The sequence below is a fragment of the Panulirus ornatus genome, chromosome 26, assembly GCF_036320965.1.
Source record: "Panulirus ornatus isolate Po-2019 chromosome 26, ASM3632096v1, whole genome shotgun sequence".
NCBI classification, from domain to species: domain Eukaryota; kingdom Metazoa; phylum Arthropoda; class Malacostraca; order Decapoda; family Palinuridae; genus Panulirus; species Panulirus ornatus.
In genome coordinates, this window is record NC_092249.1 from 7,923,981 (window position 1) to 7,939,220 (window position 15,240).

Genomic DNA, 15,240 nt, shown 5'->3' on the forward strand with positions numbered 1-15,240 from the left:
TGGATCTGGCACAGTTCGTGAAAAATATGCGGTACATGAAAATGTATATAGAAAAAATTTATGACCACGAGCAGAAAATTGGACCAAATGCTCTAACGCCATGGGAGCGTCAAATAATCATATAATTACATTATTCAATAAAGGTATAAAACCACCTGGACGTTAAATGAGTAAGCACAAAAACAATTAAGTGATGTCATAGGAATATTATATAATTATTTAGATAATCAAATAATGTACCTTATCATTGATTAAATAATTCATATGTGTTAATGTTTATGCACATTCATATATATATATATATATATATATATATATATATATTTTTTTTTTTTTTTTTTTTTCATACTATTCGCTATTTCCCGCGATAGCGAGGTAGCGTTAAGAACAGAGGACTGGGCCTTTGAGGGAATATCCTCACCTGGCCCTCTTCTCTGTTCCTTCTTTTGGAAAATTAAAAAAAAAAAAAAAAAAAAAACGAGAGGGGAGGATTTCCAGCCCCCCGCTCCCTTCCCTTTTAGTCGCCTTCTACGACACGCAGGGAATACGTGGGAAGTATTCTTTCTCCCCTATCCCCAGGGAATATATATATATATATATATATATATATATATATATATATATATATATATATATATATATTGCACAAAATGAAAAAAACTGGAAAATTGTCATAAAAGATTAAACATACTAAAACAAAATGATTAAAAAACAAATTCTCAATATACAAAACTTTTACAAAGAGACTTTCAACACCGCAAGCACACAGATACATAATTGAAAACTCCCCACTAGAAAAAAAAATTGCGCTCAAAATGATGATGATGGAAGTATAGACGAGTTGCAATCGAGTCAAAAACTTTTTGACCAGGGACACACACGCACACACACACACAGACACACACACACACACACACACACATACAATTGTTTAAAGACAGGACAGTAACACACATGAAGTAGCTATACAAACCAGGGGGCAACAAGAACACATTGAAATACAATAGAACGAGCAACACATGAAAGGAAAAGACATAGGAAGAAATGTGATAATCGTTGGATATCCTAAAAGCACCTTTGGAAAACTGGAACACAAAGATACCCTCGACAAACTGTAGCGTAACCTTGTTCAGGAAACAAGGGGAGAGGAACAAATGAACAAAGTGGATTGATTATACAGTTACTCCAACAAAAACTAGAATGACAGCAAATGAGTCACGCAAACGCAATGAAAATCACAAAGACAAGATTATCCTTTGAAGTCATAATACGATCGCAAGCACACAGTTTACCAGTGTACCCATCTCAAAATAGACAACAACATAATTCGTCCTTACTTTGCGTTGTCACGTTGATCAGTCACCCACAAGTTCTCATCTCCACCTTCCAGTCCCTCATCTGTGTCGTGTACAGGGATCAAGGATGAGACATTTGTGCTTTTTGATTCTTAAAGACAGGAAACCGTCCTTGATGGACGTATAGTCAATGAGTGCCACTGGTGTCAGCACTAGCCATCCCTCTCCCGCCTCCCTCACCCTCCCGAACACTCGCCCAGCCTCCTAAACTGGACCACAGCCAACCATCAACCAAGCTAAGGCCCGTAAACACACACACACACACACGTCAGCTTCCCTTCCAAGCCTCCCTCAGCCCCCTTACTGTCTCACAAGGCCCTCCTCCTCCTCTCACCACATCCTCATCACCTTCCTGCAGGTTCTTCATCCCGGCCAGCCTCAAGGTGTCAATTTGGATGACAAACTTCACTGAGAGGAACACGTCGTCGCCACCAGAATCAAATCTGCCCGGCTATCCCCTCCACATTCCTCGTAGACTCAAGGCGTTTGGACACCCCGGCTCTCTGAACTCGGGAAGAAAATCGACACAAGTTTCCATCCACCAAAACTCGCCCATGACTCCTGCTTCTGGCTGACCCACCACACAACATGTGCTGCCGGAGGAGGCTCAGAAAAGCCTGTTAAGTGGCGCTCGAACACACAGTTCTTCCCGACTCCCTCCAACCAGCCTCTGGATCTCATCCAACATTGCGGAAAGGAGCGACTGCGCCAACTCGCCACCGTCACCTCTTGCCACGTGATATCCCTCGTTCCTGAGGTGCAAGTTGAGCTTCAGTACAACATAACCCGTGCAGAGGCGGACGGCTGCGAGAGCAGTCACATCACAACCATTTCAAACATCATTAATCAATGGACTGATACACCCACGATTGTGTAAATCACTGTTTAATCTACGTTTTTATAACCCCGCTCTCGATATTTTGTGCATTATGCCTTTTTTCCACCGTATGGCTGCAGCAAATTCACAGATTTTTAACATTAGAAAATAACACACTCACACACACACATACACACACACACACACACACACACACACACACACACACACACACACGTAAACACACGCAGACACAGACAGACAGACACACGCACGCAAACACACACACACAAACAAACAAACATGAAAAGTTAAGCACATTACAATGCACAAACACAAGCATTTAAGCTTATTATAATACACCAAGTCAAAAGCCGGGAGCAACAATGGACGGAACAGCAAAAAAAGAACATTTATGTGTCTTCTTTTTCTTAGTTCCTCCCCCTCCTCCATTTCCTCTTTATCCTTTCATTTCTTCATTTACTTAACATTTTCCTCTCTCTCTCTCTCTCTCTCTCTCTCTCTCTCTCTCTCTCTCTCTCTCTCTCTCTCTCTCTCTCTCTCTCTCTCTCTCTCTCTCTTTTCCCTCCCCGTTTTCCTTCTCCATCATGAACCCAGAGAGAGAGAGAGGGGAATTTAGGAAGACGTCTGGGGAGGCCGCTGCCGCTCACCCAAGGCGGTTGCTAGTGAGAACGGGAGGCCATCACCGCCCGCCCTGCTTCTCATATTTATCACGGCCTGGCCCCTCCCTCGGGTAAGGCCGGAGATGAGGAACGTGATAAGCCACGGACGTACAACGAAGCTGGAGGGGAAAATACTTAGGAAGGAGGGAAAGGCAGGGGGAACTCTGCACACACAGGCGGGAGAAGAAATATACGAACGAGAAATGGCACAAATGCTGAAAGGACACAACACAGTCTCGTTACCTGGATACTTTAGGCGCCACAGGAAAGGTGATTTATATTAATGGGCGCAGGACAAGCTTCATTTTTTTTAGGGAGGGCGCTGGGGACTCGGGGATAAGCTTAAGCTTTAAACTTGAGAGTTGGACGTTGTTTCCATGAGTGATCGAAGTGCGTGTAGTGTTTTAAGAGAAATTATTCATGTATTTATTCTTTTTTGTGGTAGCTGAGACGACATGGGCTACCAAGTGACCTAATCAAGGCCATCTCATTTAAGATATATATATATATATATATATGTATATTATACATATTCGCTGTTGCCCGTGTTGCCGGAGGTGCGTTAAGAATACAGGATTGAGCCTTAGGGAAAATATTCTCAATTGGCCACCTTCTCTGTTCCTTCTTTTGGAAATTATAAACAGGAGGGGAGGATTTCCAGCCCCCGCTCCCTCCCCTTTTAGTCGCTTTCTACCACACGCAGGGAATACGTGGGAAGTATTCTTTCTCCCCTATCCCCAGGTATTATATATATATATATATATATATATATATATATATATATATATATATATATATATATATATATATTTTTTTTTTTTTTTCAAACTATTCGCCATTTCCCGCGTTAGCGAGGTAGCGTTAAGAACAGAGGACTGGGCCTTAGAGGGAATATCCTCACCTGGCCCACTTCTCTGTTCCTTGTTTTGGAAAATAAAAAAAAAAACGAGATAGATAGATAGATAGATAGATAGATAGATATATGTGCTTGCCATTCACTGTACGTGTCTACGAAGTCTGAGAAGACTTTTATCTTGCACTGTACAAGGAAGTGAGAGATGTTGTTCTAAAGGGTTTGTTCAGCCTCATCCTTGCATTTTCTGTTCCCGCTTGACTCCCGTTTAATGAGGGCTTGGCTCAGCACTGAAGCACCGAGCAGCACTGTTGTAAATGCAGGTATAGAGACTCGCCACTCACTAGTTAGCCAACGTCACCCTGTTGACGCCGTGCAGTTCTCAAACATCACTTCATTTGAAACCTTTTTTTTTCCATGGTAAGAAAATTTTTTGTCGTTTTTGTAAATTTTATTTTTGAACGTACTGGACGGACGGATGTTGCAGTCTATTTTGCAAACCTTTTTTTTCCATGGTAAGAAAATTTTTTGTCGTTTTTGTAAATTTTATTTTTGAACATACTGGACGGACGGAGGTTGCAGTCTATTTTGCACACGGAGACAGTATTTTGTACCAAAAATTTCTCATTTAAGATGATGTCCAAATTGAGTGGTCATCACACTGAGCACACTGCGACCCATCTCTATATTGAGAGGGTAACATTCTGTCCTCACAAACTTGAGGCTGTTTCAGATCTTGGTCGTTATCCTCGTACGGTCCCGGATGAGTGGTTGTTTGGGCGTTCGGCTCATCATCTGCCAGGGTACATTGAGGCCATGGAATGAAGAACCTGCAGGAAGGTGGTGAGGAAGTGATGGAAGGAGGAGGCCTTGTGAGACAGTAAGGGGGCTTGAGGAGGGCTTGGAAGCGAAGCTGACGTGTGTGTGTGTGTGTGTGTGTGTGTGTGTGTGTGTGTGTGTGTGTGTGTGTGTGTTTACGGCCCTTGAACGTTCAGCTACTATACTTCCACACATCGAAGGATCTTATAGCTCCTCCTTCAGGTGTTTAAGGCCACATACACACACTCGTTATGACCCATGAACACATGCTGGAAATCTTTGAGTAATTTCAAGTCACTTTCGTCTGCTGATATGAAACTCAAAAGTGTTCAGTTGGAAAAAGGAAAAGCAATCATATGCAGATCTTGTACCGTATGATTGTAAGATATTAACAAGGATCAAAATCACGAACACATAAGAATATGAATCGTATTCATCAATTTCTTTATTTTGAAATCTAAACGTAACCCATTACATGTATGCCACCATTATGTATTCGTCATTGTTACTTCCCATGTTGTTGTTGTCTGAGCTTAAACCTCCCTACAACTCAGGAGGCGCGGGCCCTATACTCTAGGGCGGCCCGCCGATGGTAAAGGGCATAAGCACTGGGCCTAGGGGGTTTAGCTTGTTATCCCACCCACGAAAACCAGGCTCTCTCTTTTACCCTCCACTTTGAGTGGATCTTTATCTCCTGTTTACTAGTGGTGTGTATGAGTTGACATCAGTGTGATGAGGCTGTCCTACCTGACCTCATGAAACCCTCACAGTCTGCCGCATACCTTCTAATTTCTTTGGGTATACCACGCCCGAGTTTGGATATGACATACTGAAGTTTTTGACTTCTGTTCGTGTTCTTATTTTCCTGCTATTCTTGAACACCTTTTTTCTTCTAACTGGGATCTACTTAACATAGTACAATTCAGGTCATGGCGACCAAAAAAAGAAAAAAAATGCGTCTCAAATGCATTCATTTCCGAGGTGATATATATATATATATATATATATATATATATATATATATATATATATATATATATATATATGTATATATATATATATATATATATATATATATATATATATATATATATATATATATATATTATATATATATATATATATATATCTTCATTCTTGTTACTGACAAAAAGTTGCTGAATGAAAAATTTATATCATTATCCTGGGAATTTCGTGGACACAGTTATCTTGTGTAGTCGAGGTACTGTTATAACTTCCCTGTACTTATTGACCCTCTCCGTCGTACCTGCTGCACAAGATGGTTCACTTGACTACAGTTCTCCGAGGAGCTCAATAATCTCAGCTGTAGAGTGATGATAACCTTTTCTTCCCCCTTATGTAAATCGAGGAATGCTGTTCTCTGATGCCTCGATATGGAATCAAATGCTCCATCTGTCTCTAGACCTGCTCAACCTCGTGTGCCTCAAAGCCTCAAGAATGATCCCATGTCCTGACGGGTCTTATGATGGTTTGGGTTGGGAATTGCGCCTCATTCACATTGGCGATCTTCCATTACGAAGTAAATAAAGTCTTTGAGATCATTCTCAGGCCCTTAGTCTCATATCGAGGCTGACCTTACTAATTTTAGCTCCAATATTTGTGAGAAAATTCATGGCATTTGTTCGTCTCCTAAGATTCATGTTAGTGTTTCACAGCTCAGCTGTTTGTCAGTTCGTCATTTCGTCCTGGTAATTTTTTCAGTATATTACAGGAAACTGCAGACGAATTGCAGCCATAGCGGTAGCCTAGCCTCGTCTCATGTCGAAAAAAAAAAAGAAAATATAATTTTCTTTGATAAATTCTCGGCCCCAGAGCGAGTCAAGGGAGTCGTGGTGGGGGGTAGCCACAACCATCATTCCACAGGTGGAATGTTAAGTGACGTGACTAAGCTGCTTGGAATTAGAGCCACGGTGAGAGAGAGAGAGAGAGAGAGAGAGAGAGAGAGAGAGAGAGAGAGAGAGAGAGAGAGAGAGAGAGAGAGAGAGAGAGAGAAGAAGAAGAGACACATATAGACAAAAGAAAAAAAGGAAGTGAGAAGAGAGAGAGAGAGAGAGAGAGAGAGAGAGAGAGAGAGAGAGAGAGAGAGAGAGAGAGAGAGAGAGAGAGAGAGAGAACAAAAACAGAAATATAGAAAGAAAATGAGACAGAAAAAGGACGGAAGCGAAGACGAACGGGTAAAGAAAACCTAAAAAGACATAACAAATAACAACAAAAGAAAAACACGAAAGAATAGCTAAAAGAACCAGTGTTCTGTTGTTCAAATGGATTCTTCAAAAGAGAAAAAAGACCTCTGTGCCTTATGCTTTGCCGCACAGCTCTTCCGAACAACAAGTACACAGAGAGCGGCGCGCCCTCACAGACACATAGATATCGTTTACTGCTGCATAAATCAAGGGAATTCTTGGCAATAACACGCCCAGCTTCCAGAAGAGGAACATTGCTGAGGTGGCTCATGTAAATGACAGTGACAGCAGCAACACGTCCCTCTGTGCAGTTTTGTGCCTGGGAAATGTGTATAACGGAACCCGAAGTCAGTTTGTAAATGGTACAAAGTGACGGATTATCTTCATTTCTATTAAATTTTGAGGTAAGTGTGTAAATATCAGGGTCACTCCTGGACGGGAGAGTCGTAAGTGGGGTGTATTCGACAACAAGCGAGCGCGTTCAGGGTCGCCGATGGTGCAGTGTTGCTATATTTGGAGCAACGCAGATATGTAGGTCGTTGTGAGGCCAGTGGGTTGGGGAAGTATGAGACGCGTCACTAATTTGCACCCGAGAGCTGGTTGCCTGTGTACCCCCCCATCACTAGGTAGACCATGCAATACTCGGCCAGCTGCAGCGTCACATGCTTACTGTGTGGCCGTTGGCAACTCGAGGGTGGGCCTTTTTGATACCTGTCTCTTTCCCTATATCTAAAAGCATTGGAATTCTCTATCTTCTCATGTTATTTCCCAATAACTATGACCTGTCGCGTTCTGAGTGACAGATTTTTCATTTCCTCCACAATTCATAAATAATTTTCCATGTTTTTTTTTTTTCATAATCCTCTCTATATTTCAACTAAGGCCTGGCCTTGACATGGTCTTTCCCCCGTGGCTGAAGCCTTCAACGTTAAAAAAAAAAAAAATCTGATTTGCGAGGACAAACTAAAGACGGTCTGTGTTCGAACTCATAATGGCTAATGAGGGTCAGAGAATATGTGGCAGATGTTCAGTAAAGGAAACGAGGAACTAGATTACATGCTAATTTTGTTGTTAACTGTGACGCCGCAGGCAACTGAGGCCCAAATGAAGACCATCTCTCACATATGCCACTGTTCGAGCAAAAGCGTCGACACAAAGATATTCGCCCAGTGTTATATGTTAGTCATAAATCCCTTACCTCTGTAATCACACGTCGTGTCATTTCATCGAACACGCCAAGTACCTGATCTGTCAGGACCTTCAGAACCAGATGACACGAAGGGTCTTGCAAGGACCTCTCACCTCAAGACAAGGGCTTTAATCGGGTCTTGGATGAGTGTTGAATGATGGTTCTGTTAGCTCCCGGAATACGACTCCCTTTTTTTTTTTTTTTTTTTTTTGGCTGTCATTTCAACGTTTCGCATCGAAGGACGTTAATGACACAGAAAATTCGCCCTAGGCTTGAACGTTAGCTAACTGGAGCCAGACCGTAGGAGAGCAATGCACTGTCATCTTAATCCCTTTACTGGCACGATGTAGAGTATTGGAATATGTAGACAAGATCTTCATTTGACTTTTGATCTAATCCAGAGGTTCTAAACCTTCTTGCACATAAGGGCCAATGGAGGGACACCCTCGCTGTGTCGGCAGACCGCCTTCAGCTGGTATCCAAAATCATATCTGGTTTGAAATCACAATCAAGGACAAATATTTCACCGAAACCCCTGACTAGAGATAGAACTGATAATAGAATTTATTTATGTATTTACCTATGTCTATATCTATATCTATTCTTATCTCGTAGATCAATTACCACAGGTTAAGAACCCTTGAGCTAATCAGTGATACATTACCCCTATATATGAGAATAAAATACTGCTGAACTTAATCGTTTTTTAATATAGATTAGAATTACCGATAAAATGATATGGATTTGATAACCTTTGACCCTTGATATAAGAGGGGTGACTTAGAGGTTTACAAGCTGGGTTCCACGGAACGCTCAGCGTTTTAGAAAAGCTTGAAAGGGTTCCGTCAAGAGCATGAGTGGGTTTCGTGGCTTCATAGTAAGCTTCAAAAACGACGGTTTAGATGACGGGGAAATAAAAGGAAAGAAAAGGAAAGTATACAGGACTGTTGTGTAACATTATATAACTCGGGAATATGTTGGAGAACGAGGGATTATACAGAATTGTCAAAATTATTATACTTGGTGGAGGAAGAAAAGAATTTGTTTTATAACGTGAATGACAACTCCGATAACCTAGGTCTGATTAAAGCCAGGTATCCAATTCCTCGACCAACTCCAAGAAGAGGATGATCAGGTGGGTTGAGTGTGGACAGACTGTCGCACCCGGGGTTCGAACCTATGCTCAACCCTTGGGCGGGCCCGTGAATGCGTCATGGTCAGGAATGCTAACCGTTACACCACGGAGCTACATGAGCATATATGAACTTCCGTGGTGCAGTGGTCAGCGTTGTGACCGTGACGCATCTACGGTTCCCCTGAGGTCGAACTCGCGTACGTTTAAATCCTGGTCGCGGTAGTCGGCCTGCAGTCCACCTAGCTATTCATACTCCACTGTAGGCCAGTCGATTAGATAGAAAACCTGGCTTGATCTAGGGTATGTATATATATATATATATATATATATATATATATATATATATATATATATATATATATATATATATATATATGACCAAATCTGGTGCTAGTTCAGTGCTTCGTCTCGGTCCCAAATGTAATTGTAAGTGGCCATAACACGTGTCACTTGTACGTATGTCCTCCGCCAGTGATGTTAACCACACACACACACACACACACACACAGAGCATATACCACGCAAAGATCCTGGGTTCGAGTCCTGGCTGGTATTAATGTGCTCTATGGAAGTCGACCATTTGCTGAAAATGGCGAGGCCAAGTGCAATTGGCCTTGACCACGAACCCCATCAGTAGGGTTCGACTCCCTTGAATCCCCAACCTACGCTCATTTTGTTTATGAATCAACCAACAGACGAGGCAGTGAAGTCATGTATACACTCGCTGATATTTGGAGGAAGGATGGCAAGTCAAAATGTCACAGCTCAGCGCATGCTCTCATGCAGACCTGGCTGAAAAATAAAGGCTTTTCATCAGGACAATATATAAAGGATTTGGTATTTTTTTTTTGTCTTTTTTTCCCATCTATGGATCTCTGCACAGATCCGGAGCAACGAAAGCTTGTTAGTTTTGAATGCATGGCACAGTGGAAGTGGCGTTCATCTCCCTCACAAGAGAGCTGTGTCCTCCCGCTTAACGGAGAGGTTTGTAAGCTAGTGGTCTTGCTAGTGGTCGGTTCTCTCGCTAGTGGTAAGGCCTTACACTAGTGGCAAAGTCCTGAGCTGGTGTCTGGGCCAATCCCCAGTGGCCAGAGCCCTCCCTAGTGACAGGATCTTTTCGCGAGTGGCACGACCTGCCACCAGTGGTCAGAGCTCTCGCCAGTGGTCAGTCAAACGACGCTTCACCACTGGTTGCATTCAGCGGCTTCGGTGGTGTGGTGGGCGCCTATTGCGTGACGGCGTTCGATACTATATACCGGTTTTGAGGACGTGTCGTAGCAGCAACAACCCACAAACAGCGTCCAGGGAAATAACGACTTTATGACTACCGAAATTAAGAATGAGTACGTTACCCTTCGCTCCTGTCCTCCCACACCGTTGATGAGTAGGATAAAGATGAATCATAGTATGCGAATACGTAGGAAGCCAAGGACCAGGAGCCTGAACAGCGTAAAGATTTATGGACGTGGAGGATTTCTCCACACGTAAAGGAGTTGAACCCGATGGTGATAAGGTATTGAGACCAGAAAGATTAGACTAATACGTAGAGTGTAATTCCTCCTAGAAACTTGGTCACTCACTAATACTCTTGGCATGATTACTAAAAATCATTAAAAAGGGAATCTATCCATCTATCTATCTATCTTTCTATATATATATATATATATATATATATATATATATATATATATATATCCACGCAAAGGTCCTGGTTTTGATCCCTGACTGTTGAAAGGTGTTAATGCGTTTTGTGAAAGTGCACGTTCATATGCACTATATATGAATATATATATGCGTAATTGGAGAATGTTTATTCTTGTCATGCATTCACAACGTGTCTGTAAAGAGCGTGTGGGCTGTAAGGCGTTCACGAAGGACCCCATTCGACCAGCAGTCATCGATTTCCTTCTAAAGAGCAGAGCACGGCGAGGTAGAGCGGAAACTGTCAGGTGATGAGACGCCTTTTCATTCGCATATCTTTGTTGAGATGGCACTCTATCCCTGTCATAATCTTTATATTCCTGGGATGTCTCTGGGTTCAATAGTCTCAGGAGAATATTACTCTACGTCTATCATGTTTATTGCTTTTCACTGGTGAACCGTAATCGTCCCCTTTTCTCCCCTGAATTGCAACTGTGTACAATAGTTTCGGTGGATCTGGGGATCCAACGTGCAATACATTCTGCTACTGATAGACAATAGAAGGTGATCTGTGACATATATGTTATACACGTAAAGATTTACTGAGAAGCGATGGAATTGATGTAGCTGGGTTGCGGAACTTATTCTCTGTTCCAAAACAAAGAAGCTGAGAATGCTTTCATCTGTTTCCTGAAACCGATTTCGATCCATTTAATCATGTTCTTGACACAGGAGTCGATAACAAACCCTAAGTGTAGCCAGAGCCTGACTGTTATACAAGTACCCTAGTGGGGTAACTGGCAGTCTAACGAGGCTGTTTGGCGACGTGTTATGTGTGTGTATATATATATATATATATATATATATATTATATATATATATATATATATATATATATATTGACAATTTTGGGTTTATGTGGACAATTTTGTTTAAAGTACCTTATTTTACAATGAAATACGAATAAATCTCTTTAGAATTGATGTTTTCAACGTCAGACACAAATGTGGATGAAGGTAAGGGACGAGTTTTGGATGTGGTTGCCAGATGTGATAACGATAATTGGAGGTTTGTCCATTGTAGGGGGCGCTCTGCACAGGTGGCGAGGGCGTCGTGCTAGTGGTGGAGGGAAGGTCACGTGGTGGACGGCTAGAGCCTTGTAGATTAGTCCAGCGTCGGTCAGTGCTAGGGTAACGTCGATAGCAAATTCTAATCAAGGTATTGTTAGGTTGTGAGGTTTTGGTTTTATTTTAAGGATTTTGATTCGTTTAGAGGATTGAATTTGACTTTTGCGATGCATTAATGTTTTCGAGTTTCTAGGTATTTATTAAAGAATCTTGACTAAAGTTTGAGTGTAACTTAATAGAATCTTGATATATATATATATATACGAATTTAAACTTTTTTTCATAACCTTGTGGATTAGTGGATTAATGAACTAATCTATGATTTGAGACATGAATATGTATTGTCCCCTGGAGAATTGCCAGTGTCTATAAATACTTTATTTTGCATCTAATCTTTCAATACTATTTTTTTCTGGGAAAACTAAATGACTGTTAAGATATTTTTACATTGGTGCGAATTCCCATAGCTTTACATTTACATAAGCTATTCTTATTTCGCCAAAACTCGACAAATTTCGTATATAATTTCGGTAATCTGGAATTACACATAAACACAAAAATCTCCATTCATTCCCTCCATTATTTTAAAACTACAAATTATAATTAACAATTTTACTAATTACACATTTCCAGATGTTCAGCTACATAAAACTCTTCCTTGCAAGTTTTTTAATAGCAACGTTACAAAGTGCTACAGCTCAGGTTAGTCCGATATTTCACTTTATTTCATATTTCAAATATAATAAAACTCAACCATTCAAAATCCTATTACATCCATATTTCTAATACCGTATTTTTATACCATTCCAGTATATCCTAAACTCACAGTCGGGAAACTCTCCAATAAACACCATATCTGATACAAGCCAAACAGGACGAATAATTTTCGATAACAACCATCTCGATACCTTTAACACCATAGGAACATCTTTCGCAAACCAAAACACTGATGGTACTGACCACCTTCTACATAGCCATGATAACTTTGGCTCATTTGCCTTTGCTGGCTCTCGCCCTGTTACCGATTTTGCACTCGGTCAAGACAAAACTAATGCTGCAAGCTCTGGTATTACATTTGGTCAAGCTTCTGCTGGCGGTCTTAATCTTCAAGGCTCTAATGCTCAATTTGGTCAAGCTCCCATTCGCGGTCTTAATATTCAAAACTCTATTGCCACATTTGGTCAGGCTCCTCTTGCCGGTGTTAACCTTGGAGGCTCCGACGTTACATTTCCTCAACCTGCTGTAGGCGGTGTTAATCTTGGAGGCTCCATCATCGGTACCATTCAATCTGGCATCGGTTCATTCGGTGTGGGAGACCCTGGTTTTTCCTTCGGCCAAGCTGGTGCTATCACCGGGTCGGGATTCAACGCCGGCGGTACTTTCGGCCCTGGTCAAGGACCCACCAGGATCATAGAAGCACCAGCCACACCCACCGTCACTAACACCGTCACCATCGACCGCTTCGTGACCGCGACGGACCTGGCCTTCCATAGTGTGCCCGTCACCTTGACCGACCTCGTCTTGAGGACCACAACTGTTACATCACGACAGGTAATAAATATTTTCTTTTAATTTTCTTGGCGATAGATATTTAATAATTTGCCATGAATTCTTATTGTAACCGCTTCTCCCGTGCAGCCCATAATTACACCTGTGGACGATCGAATAGCCTTACAAACCAGCGTGGTCATCCGTCCAACTTCCCTGACAGTCACCTGCACCAAACATGACTACATAATAAAGACTGAAGTCGCTGTGGACTACGTCACCATCACCCACACCTCGTACATCATCAGACAGACTACATATACCACAACGGTCACACAGGCGTAAGTATTACCATAACCCTATCGTACAATGTTTATACAAAATTCTGCTCGCTTGAAATTTATAGATTTATTTCTAAAGCTCGTCTTTATTTCTAAAGAAGAAACGTTTAATCACTTATCTTTCCCAACAGATCGACCTATGCAGCCACTATGGTTCGCACCATCATCCACACCCAGAGAACGACAGTGACAGATTACCACACAGTCACTAACGCAGTCTATGGCCAAGCTGGTGTATATTGAATGTCTTGTATAAACGTCTTGACCCCAGCATCTAAAGCAGCGTCGTAATACACTATCCCATGTACACCATTTAATTTATTAAATTATTTAACAGCCTGAAATATTTCCTTTAAATACTTAAACCCTTGCATTGCGTTTTTTTTTATGGGTTTATTCTTGTCCACCTTTCATCTTGGCCTAATAAAGCCACTACTTTTATAATTCAAAACTCCAATGCTTTGGATTATAAACCTATAATAATCGTATTTCTTGACAATACGACACACCTGTCACTATTCAAAAGTGTCTCCATATACACTTTAAAAGTAAAACCCTTTGTAATTACTTTAATTTAAAACTTTGTAGTCTCCTAAACTTGAAATACAAAAAGAAAATTACTCGAACTAATACGTCATCTGAAATGACAAAATACTGAAAGCCAAACGTTTTCGTGCAACTAAATTGCAATTCGAATTCTTAAATGTCTATCATACACCAGTCTAATCCTCTTGGGTTTCAACACTGTTCAAGGAGTGTTGCAATTAATCTGAATGCTCGTATTAATCATTCGTGGATAATCTACACTGTGCATCACTTAATGGTCTTTGACATTACATAATCTTCGCTACAAGTTCTCGTTAGCATATTGTCTTCCTGAAGTTGTCCACGGAAGCTTGTCTCGTTGTATACATCTAGAACGGGGAAGAATACATCCCACGTATTCCCTGAGTGTCGTAGGCGACTGAAAGGGAAGGTAGCGGGGGGCTGAAAAAAAAAAACCCTCCCATTTTTACTTTAATGAAAGGAACAAAGGGGTCCAAGTGAGGATATTCTCTAATGATGTTCTGTTCTTACCGCTACCTCGCTAACGTAGAAAATAGCGAATTTGAAAATATATACGGAAACCAATTATAAACTACGTATTCCTTTTAATAGACGACACTGTACACGACTCCTGACATGTCGACGTTGTAGCCCACACTCCAACATACGATTATTACAGCTGTATGGATGACTGACCGTACTATGGCTGTTGACTACATTATGGGACTTCTCCTGACGAGGCTTACGCTTTTTTTTACGACGTCTAGTAATTCTTATAGTAATAAGAGATATAGCTGACGGTGAACATTTAAAATTATTTACACAGTTCAATAGGTTAAATCTTGACTAGCTGTATAAAGAAAATTGAAGATGGAAATACAACATATATACACGTGCGCACATGGGTATAATCAATTGTGAAATTTTACAACGGACTTTCAGTACGACGAGTTGTCCAGTTTAAAGTGTTGTATTGCAGTCCATCGCGCTACACTATATAATGTTTTGTTATGCAAACCTACACGTCTCGTAATCTCAATGG

The 15,240-nt window shown here is 41.2% G+C and overlaps 2 protein-coding genes across 6 annotated transcripts in view; both read left to right on the forward strand.

Moving 5' to 3' along the window:
• Nucleotides 1-15,240, forward strand: part of LOC139757444 (uncharacterized) — a 979,032-nt gene that overhangs the window by 386,150 nt on the left and 577,642 nt on the right. The window lies entirely within an intron of this gene.
• LOC139757443 (uncharacterized) lies at nucleotides 11,826-13,996 on the forward strand. Its single transcript, XM_071677962.1, has 5 exons — nucleotides 11,826-11,914; nucleotides 12,457-12,525; nucleotides 12,634-13,374; nucleotides 13,462-13,652; nucleotides 13,784-13,996. The coding sequence occupies exons 2-5, from the start codon at nucleotides 12,457-12,459 to the stop codon at nucleotides 13,893-13,895; spliced, it is 1,113 nt and encodes a 370-aa protein (XP_071534063.1). The 5' UTR covers nucleotides 11,826-11,914; the 3' UTR covers nucleotides 13,896-13,996.

What these genes read in the sequence shown, in the direction of transcription:
- LOC139757443 (XM_071677962.1), top strand. Translation starts at nt 12,457, where the DNA reads ATGTTCAGCTACATAAAACTCTTCCTTGCAAGTTTTTTAATAGCAACG. An exon ending in CAACTGTTACATCACGACAG is followed by an intron (nt 13,375 to 13,461) that starts GTAATAAATATT and finishes TCTCCCGTGCAG; the next exon opens with CCCATAATTACACCTGTGGA. An exon ending in ACCACAACGGTCACACAGGC is followed by an intron (nt 13,653 to 13,783) that starts GTAAGTATTACC and finishes CTTTCCCAACAG; the next exon opens with ATCGACCTATGCAGCCACTA.